Genomic DNA, 8,587 nt, shown 5'->3' on the forward strand with positions numbered 1-8,587 from the left:
CGAGCAGCATATCCCATCATGCATTGTGCCCGCGGCAGAGAGACGAGAGGAGAGAGAGCAGCAGGAACAGACCGACCCGTCTTATAAAGGTAAATACGAGCAGATCAGCTCATCACAGCACAAACTGAGACAAACAAGTGTATTTCTACATTTAAACACATTCATTCAACATTTTTTTACCTAAAAGTGTAAAATAAACATTTAAAAGCTACTGCAGATCTTCGGGCGGGAAATATCGTTGTTGTTGTTGTTCGTTTAAATCCTGCGACAATGACGTAATTACCTGCAGAGAGAAAATGCGCCGAGACGTGTCTGAAGGCGTTTTTGTTCTTTAGCCAATGAGCTCACTTTATAGTCCTCTACATAGAAGACACTGGTTAGTAAAGTGGGGGTTAGGGATTGGGTGATTTCGAACACAGCCCTTAAACTTAAACTAATTGCCGGGACAAGGAGTGAATTAATCACCACGTGTGGCAGCAGAGGGCGCTGTACAAAGTTGCGTAGTGTTGCTTTAAGTAAATTAAACTTGTTTAACTATCAAGTACAGTCTGTCCAATCAAAATAAAGCATGCAGCCCTCTTTGAATCTTTATCCTTGATATAAATTAGTGTTCGAATAATAGCGAAACTTTTACATGCATCTATATCTTTTCATTTTTCTTAAGTCACTGCCAGATACAGTCGACAATCTCGACTTCCTGAAACCAGATAGCATCTAGAACGGCAGGGGAGCCGTTAAGATTATCAGTGTACAACAGTGCCTGGGATGCTTTTACACCTGAGATGGCGATAAGGCATTTGCACAACTGCTTTTGTGCCTCGCAAACAAAACAGGCCGGCGGTGATAAGCACGCCGTCTTTGTTGCCGACAAATTCATGGCCCGAGGGGACGAATGCAACGGAGTCTTTTCCTTCGCGAGGCAGCGTCGAGCTCATGCGACCGTCTCAGGCGGACGGACCCGCTGACATGCAGCGTGACACAGAGCAGAGCTGAAGTGAGAAGTCCGACTCCGCTGGGGCCCGCTCGATTGTTTATGTCCCCACGATAACCTGCCTTTTATCTGAGAGGGTCAAACTGAAGTCAGAGTCGCCGGTGCCGGCCGCGTGATTACCAGCAGATGACAAGAGGAGCGCTCACTTCCTTGAGAACAAGTGTGTTTCGGAAAAAAAGAAAAAGAAAAGAGGAGCGCAGGTTGAGCTGTTGACTCTGGTGAGCATTTAAAAAAAATGATTTACCTTGCTGAACGTTTGACCTACTTCTGCTCCTCCTCCCCGCCCGGTGTGTGATGTGGAGATGGTGCAATAAGCGTCACCAGATGGCCAGACAAGAAACGTGAGTGTGTGTGTGTGTGTGTGTTAGTGAGTGTGTGTGTGTGTTCAGTGCTGCATTCCAGCCTGTGTTGCACAGACTGCCTGACCTAAACTGTGAAGACAAGTCGTGCAACTAACCCACATGCACACACACAAGCTCACGTGCAGCGCCCCTTTAAGCCTGCGTCTACAATAACAGTCTCGATCACGTTACATGCCCGGGCACGGCGCTGGAAGTCCGCAGGCCGACTGTACTTCAGTTTCACATCCTCGTTCAGGTCAACCCGGCGACTCAAGTCAACCGGTGAGTCGGTCGAGGTTCAACGCTGCTCACCCACGAGTCCTCCGCCACCTGAGCTCGGCAGTGACTTAAAAATATCTGACCTTTCATGAATCAGGGACCCAGGGAGGGACAGTCCCACCCAGCATGTCCCACCAGGGGGGAAAACCAACAAAACCATGACATCAAATGAGTGGAGAGGCTGCTGAGGCGGAGCTATGTGCTGAGTGTGAGCGGCAGTAAAAAAAAAAAAAAAAACAGGGGAGGGGGTGCATCGGGGTCAGGAGGTGGAGAGGGAAGAGAGAGGGGGAGGGGCTGGCTTTGCATTTTACATTTCAGGCCAAAGCAAATTCTTGGATTTCCAACAATACCTGGAACTGACAGAGTCAATCACCAACTGCCTGAGAGGAGCTGCAACATTTCATTCTTTAAAACGAGTCCCACAGAGCAAATATATGAACAAACCGGATGATTTCATCTCCTGCTGCAGATGAAATCTTTTAATCGCTATAAAATGTTATAAAATAGTGAAGAATGAAGTTAATAACGTAAAATGTTAGATTTAAGACACAAGATCTGCTGAGTTCTCATAGAGAAAAGTGCTGCACATAGATGCAGTGTATGACTGTGTGTGAATGTAAAACTGTTCTGTAAAGAGCTTCGAGTGTCATCAAGACGAGAAAAGATCTATATCAATACAGAGCATTTAGCATTTAGCTAATCCAGACAGCGAGGGAGCAGGAAACTGCACATTGACGCATTTTGTGGATTGATAACTGATCATTGCCGAATCCCTTTCCTGTCAATCCACTAATTGTCAGCAATAACTTCAGAGATGACTTCTTCCTCCTCCAACAAGGAGGACGAGGAAGGTGTAGAGTAAAAGGAGGGTGAGGAGGAAGAAGAAGGGTAAAGAGGAAGAGGAGAGTAAAGAGAAAGACAAAAGGGGAGGAGGTGGATGAAGAGGAATGTAAAGTGTATATGAAAGGTCAAGAGGAAGACGAAGGTAAAGAGGAAGAGGGAGGCATAGAGGAAGAGGAAGGTAGAGTGGAAGAGGAGGATAAAGAGGATGAGGAGGGTAAATAGGAAGAGGAAGGTTAAGAAGAAGGTAGAGAGGAAGAGGAAGGTAAACAGGAAGAGGAGGGTAAAGAGGACGAGCAGTGTGATGGTGTCCTCACCTCTTGAAAGCCTCGGTGGGGTTCCTCTCACACTCTCCAGGCTGCAGACAGCTCTGCACCGCCGGGTCACGCACCTTCTCCTCGTATCCCTGCAGCTGCCCGCTGCGGCAGATCTGACCCACCAGGCCGCGGACGAAACCGCCGACGCACAGCGTGTCCGAGTCGTCCGCCCGGCAGAAGTGGTACGCCAGACTTTGCTGGTGCAGGCCGCGGTGGCTTCCCTGCGCAGACGTGGGCCACAACAGCTCCGTGCACAGCGCCGTCTTCCCGCTGCCCGGCCCTCCCACCAGCAACACCCCCCAGGAGCTACCTGACTTTGCAGATCCCGCTGTGAGGCTACCGGGAGTGGACGCACCCCCGCTGGGCGCCGGCGGCTGCTGCTGCTGCTTGCTGGGAGTGCTGGTCACTCCACTGAGGTTGTTGGTTTTCTCCTGGAGGCAATGCTGGATCTTGTGGAAGACCCACTCCCGGCAGTAAAAGCGCTTCCCCTGCAGCAAACTGGTTTGGGCCATTGTGATCTTGTGCTGCTGTTCCAGCTATTCCTCCACTTCATAGGGGTCCCTTCATTCCGCCCCTCACATTTTCAACTCCAACGAGGGCCAGCTGTAAATTCGGAAATCCATTTTGCGGGCTGAAAACGTTTCCTCTCAGAAAGCAGGTTGCACTTTACCGTCCTTGGTTTTTCAACGCGAAGGAGCCAGAGTGAGTGCAACTCGAGGGAGAGAAGAGAAAAAGGAGGCGAGCTGCAGCAGATGGCGGTGAAAGCAGCGGAGGAATATCTAGGTCAAATTTAAAAAAATAAAAATAAAGAGGAAATCAAAATTGAGGCTCAAACCATAGATTTTCCACCAACTTTTTCCACAGCTTTCCCACTGGTTGAACCGAGTGCTCCTTGTTATTATGAGCGTGTTGCCTTAGCATGGCGCTGGGCATGGCAGGGCACCCGGCTCTTGAGTGCATCCGCTGGCAAACTCCAGCCACCACCGCTTGATACAATTAGCCATGGGAGTTGCTGATATATTTCCGCTGATGCATTTCAGATGCTACCGAGGGCGACCGGAGCGTGTTTCCATTACACGAGCACGAAAGACGACTGCCAGTGCAGAGTCATTTTCTCCAATAACATGCTCGGCCTGGCTCTTCCCCTGGAAAACAGAGACAGAAACAAAGGCTTAACGGGGACACAACTCAAAATGCAAGTTTGGGCTTAATGCTAATGCACAAACCGCAGCTTCAATTAGTCCACGGGATGTTTGTTAATGCACGATTGACATTGTCTTGAACCAGAAAACACTGAACAACCACACGAGGAGACATTAGTAAGCCTTTAAAAAACAAATCCCTGTGTAAGCTGCAGCCCGCTGACGTGAGTTATTGTGATGCACAAACTGCAGAGAAGGGTTAACGCTTCTCCTGCAGCGACCCGACGGTGGGCGAGGGGATTTTTTCGCTGCTCTTTTATCCTCCACAACCCAAAACAGGGCCGACAGCCGCCACTGCAACTAAACTCTTGGCAAAGGGTTCGTCCAGTTTCTCTCAGTCTATCCACTGATCCCCCCCACCACCACCTTCCTTCCTATGTGGCTTTAAATCCCAAACAGTGCACATCCGTCCTGAACTCCAGCAGGGAAACGAGAAAAAAGAAAGTCCAAATGAGAGGAAGAGAGAGAGAGAGGGGGGGGTCCCTCTTTTCCTGCACTCACAGGGGTCGCTCGCTCACATGGGTGGAAGTGGAAGTGGAAGGTGACCCCACCTCTGAAACGGGGGTTTTTAACAAACCCTTTAACAAGGTGGCAGGAGTTCACCAGAGGGAGACACGTGATGCTCGGTGATCAGGACTGGGGATCTTTACTGGGAGTCACATGCAGGCTCCTTCGAATCTGATTTACGGCTCTTCTATGAAGAAATGCAGTTTTCATTGTGGCCCCTTCATCACTGTCTCCTGCTGCTTCTGGAGCAAAATGCAAATATGCCACAGCCCAGACACACGCACACACACACGCGCGCACGCACGCACGCACAGTCATCAGTCTTGCTGGGTAGTTTGTAATGCTGCCAAATAACACGAGCTTCTATAGATCTGCACCCACCTGTCTACAAAACAACACAACTCTGCAGAATAGAACGTGCATGGATGTAAATATACAGTGTGTGTGTGTGTGTCTGTGCGTGTGCGTGTGTGTGTCTCCAGTTGACTGAGAAGGCAAGTCTTTTGTATGAGCGGACTAACCTCACCCATTTCACATGGGGAAACAATTCGCACCTATGGGGGGAGCTTTACAAATAAAACGCGCAACCGTGTTCACGAGCAGTGTTCCGGGGGAGAAGCCGCCGGAGATCAAACGGAACCGAGCCGCGTCGCTACATTGTAACACAACTGCTCCGTAAACTTCAATCGCGCCGCCCGCTCCAGTGTTGTCGCCCCAGTTTGAAACGTCTCTCTCGGGTTCTCCTCTCGGGTTCTCCTCTCACCTCCTCGCGGCTCCGCTCGCTGGGCGGCTTCCTGCAGGTCCGTGCCGCCGCTGCCGCTCGCTGGTGCAGTGTCGGTGGTTCGAGTCCACGTTGAATGTGTAAAAAAAAAAGCCCCGCAGATGAACCGGTGGTTTGCTCCGCTGCGATTCAAGGCTCCGAACCCAGCGAGAGAGCGACGTCTTCCCTTTGAATCACTGGTTTGTGTCGGCGGCTCCTCCTGCTGCACACACACACACACACACACACACACACAAACACACTCCGCCTCCAACACACTCCGCATCTCTCTCCACACACACACACACAGCATTCAGCCGCGCAACGCCTTATGGGAGTTGGAGTTCTAACTCCTTGTGGCCATTAGTTATAATATATATATATATACGATTTATTTATTTCGTAAACATGTAAATAAAGAAAAGACAAATTATACAAACAAGTTTAAAAAAAGTTTTATTTACAAACTGATTAGGGAAAATGTGGACATACATGGACATATATGATATGAGATAGGATATACATAATATGATATATGATATACGAGATGTTAAGATAAATGATATATTTTACATGTTATATGATGTATAATATATGATATAAGATATTGTATTACTTATTAGATATGATATATTATATGATATACATTATATGATAAGAAAATATTATATATGATGTATAAATATGAGATTTGATTTGATTCATTATCCAAAATGAACACCTGTGACTAAGACTGTATTTTCCAATTGAATCTTGTTATTTAAAAAAAAAGAGAGGAAAGTCCAAAGTTCAATTCCACGTGAAATACTTTAATCTTTAGTTGTGTTTATAACCAAAAATAACATGTGAAAGATGGTTTTATTTTCCCCAGACAAAACGTACAGTATAAATATATCAACAAACTTTAATGTTTGTTTTTTAACATTCTGCAAGTGCCCCGCCTCCCCGGAGAGCTGCATTGATACCGAGTGGATTACGATAGAAATATGGTATTAGTCTCAAAACTCTAAATCTTGACTCTTTTTCTTCTGTCCTTGTCCCTCCACACTCTCAATGACTATTAATAATCAAATAAATCATTAAACGCAGCATCGAAAAACTGGCACTGGTCTCGCATCCCTTAATATTTATACAAATACACAATCTACACTCAGTTATTTGCGTTTATTTATGGATCCACTGGAAAATAACCGCACGCCGTATTAATCTGAAATGAAAACATCACTTCGCTGTTGCTTCCCGAGGTCCAGATGTTATCTGAGATGTGTTTTTCAACCTCACAGCTGACGCGCCAGATGTTGTCGATGTCAGTGAGCAGCAGGCAGGTGTGTGGTTCTGGAATTAGGTTTTTACTTTCCGCTCTAATTTCAGGAGGTGTTTTTTTATTTGCAAATCTCTGTGAGTAAAGTCCACGGCGCGGATTTATTTTGACAGAGGAAATATAATCAGGAAATAAATAAATAAACAAATAAAAACATGCTTGTTGCTGGCCCTGTCAGGTCCGTTTTTATTACTCAGATTATGCTGCAGCGATAACACTCGCCCCTGCAGCTAAACAACATTTGTGCTTCAGCCGCAGCTGCAGAAAAACATATTTTCTTACATTTTAAATTAAAATACCGCAGTTTGTGAATGTTTCTGTCTCTCCTCCCTCCAGCAGGGATGCACATGGGGCTGTCATGTCTGTGATGTTTTAACTGGAGGGTGCTGATGTTGGAACGTATTTAACGCCCCCTGAGGAATTCCTTCAGGGACCTTTTCTTTTAAGGGCTCGCTGCAGTGCGATGTAACAGCTGACGGTTTGTTATCAGCTGATGCTGCCTCCGCTCGCATGAAAACAACCAGTGACGACTGCATGACTGGTTTTGTTTACGTGTGTGTGTGTGTGTCATCCTTTGACTGTAAATAAAGATGGACGACATCTCATCTTAATCCCAAAATTAAGTGGAACTGTCCTGGATATCGGTGCCACCGCTCCTGCTCTTTTGGCCTCGTTTGGAGTCAGAGTCTGAGCAGCAGTGACCATGGAGTGGACCTGAGGTATCGAGGTTCTGCCCACTCACACGCGTGACCAATCGCTGGTCAGTCTCATGTGTCAATCATGATGTTTCATAACTATTTCAAACCAAATTTAACAGAAACACAAACACTTGAATCTACATTAAAGTGGCAAGAACGATGTAGAATGACAGAAGCCATCTTTGGGGGAAATGTATTAAACGTTTACTTTGACTTCATGTCCCAGAGGCTAACACGGAGATGGCGGTGGTTCATGACAGATTTAGTCGCAACACGATAACGTCCTAACGTGAAAGATTCAATCAGGAAACTTGTAGTTTAGATCAAAACGGTGGGAGTCAAACCAGAGATTATTAAGTATTCATGTAATAATGTTGTTATGGGTATAAGTACTAATGTGTCGTACATGAATTCACTCGTACGTACTCATGGATACCATGTGATTGACAGCTAGTGCCGTCCAATGGGTGCAGGTCTCAGATACTTCTGGTGGGAGACAGCTAGTTGATACACTTGCAAAGTACAAGAGAAACTTTACTAAATTCTCAGAGACAGAAAGACAGAGAGAAAGCATCAGAGCACAGCTGCCCATGCAAAACTCTTCAAAAACTCAATTTAAAATCTTGACAGGCGGATAAACCAACAAACTGCAGCTTGACTCCATGAGCGAGCACATGTTCTGACTGAGAACTGAGGCGACAGTGATCGACGAGGCGACTGTGGAAGTGACTCAGTGAGAAGTGTGACTGCGACTTACGCAACCAGCGCGGTGGGTCGGAAGGACGGTGCCGTCCACGGCTCCGGTACCATTTCACTCTCGGTGGAGCGATATTGAAAATGCAGACTCAAACCCAGGAGCAGTTGTTTATTATGACCAAAAGCTGAGTTGGCAACTTGGAAAAAAGCAAAAAGTTTACTGCTTCAGAAATAGTTGCACATAAGTTTGCAACATGAAAGTGTTTAGTATGTTTGACTCTGGCTTGTTTTAACTTTAGGAGCTTGTTGGATTCATTATCAGCTCACATGGTGCACATTTCAATGAAAGGGGGACAACGTTCCTCACAGGGCTCACGGATAAATCTGCTGAATACGTCACTAGAACAGTTCCCTGCAGCGTCATCTTCATACAGGCGGCGCAGTGTTGCTGTGGTTGGAACTGCCGCCTTACAGCATGAAGGCTGACGGCTCCCGGTCGGTGTCTGTGGCGTTTGATTGTTCTCCTTGTGTCTGTGTGGGTTTTCTCCAGGTCTGAATGGTTGTTTGTCTCTTTATGTTGGAACTGCAATCCGCCTCTTGGACAGGTCGCCCAATCTCAGCTCCCCCCGCAAACC

The 8,587-nt window shown here is 46.8% G+C and overlaps 1 protein-coding gene across 1 annotated transcript in view; it reads right to left on the reverse strand.

The window, feature by feature from the left end:
• The window catches only part of ankrd50 (ankyrin repeat domain 50), a 37,385-nt gene extending 31,901 nt beyond the window's left edge, over positions 1–5,484 (reverse strand). The window contains exons 1-2 of the mRNA XM_035160821.2: positions 5,241–5,484; positions 2,769–3,913 (exon numbers count right to left, since the gene is read on the reverse strand). Of these exons, the coding sequence (XP_035016712.1) occupies positions 2,769–3,280 (512 nt within the window). The 5' untranslated portion in view covers positions 3,281–3,913; positions 5,241–5,484. The remainder of the gene's footprint in view (positions 1–2,768; positions 3,914–5,240) is intronic.
• Positions 5,485–8,587: the final 3,103 nt, after the last annotated feature.

This window comes from Hippoglossus stenolepis, chromosome 7 (assembly GCF_022539355.2).
Source record: "Hippoglossus stenolepis isolate QCI-W04-F060 chromosome 7, HSTE1.2, whole genome shotgun sequence".
NCBI lineage: Eukaryota > Metazoa > Chordata > Actinopteri > Pleuronectiformes > Pleuronectidae > Hippoglossus > Hippoglossus stenolepis.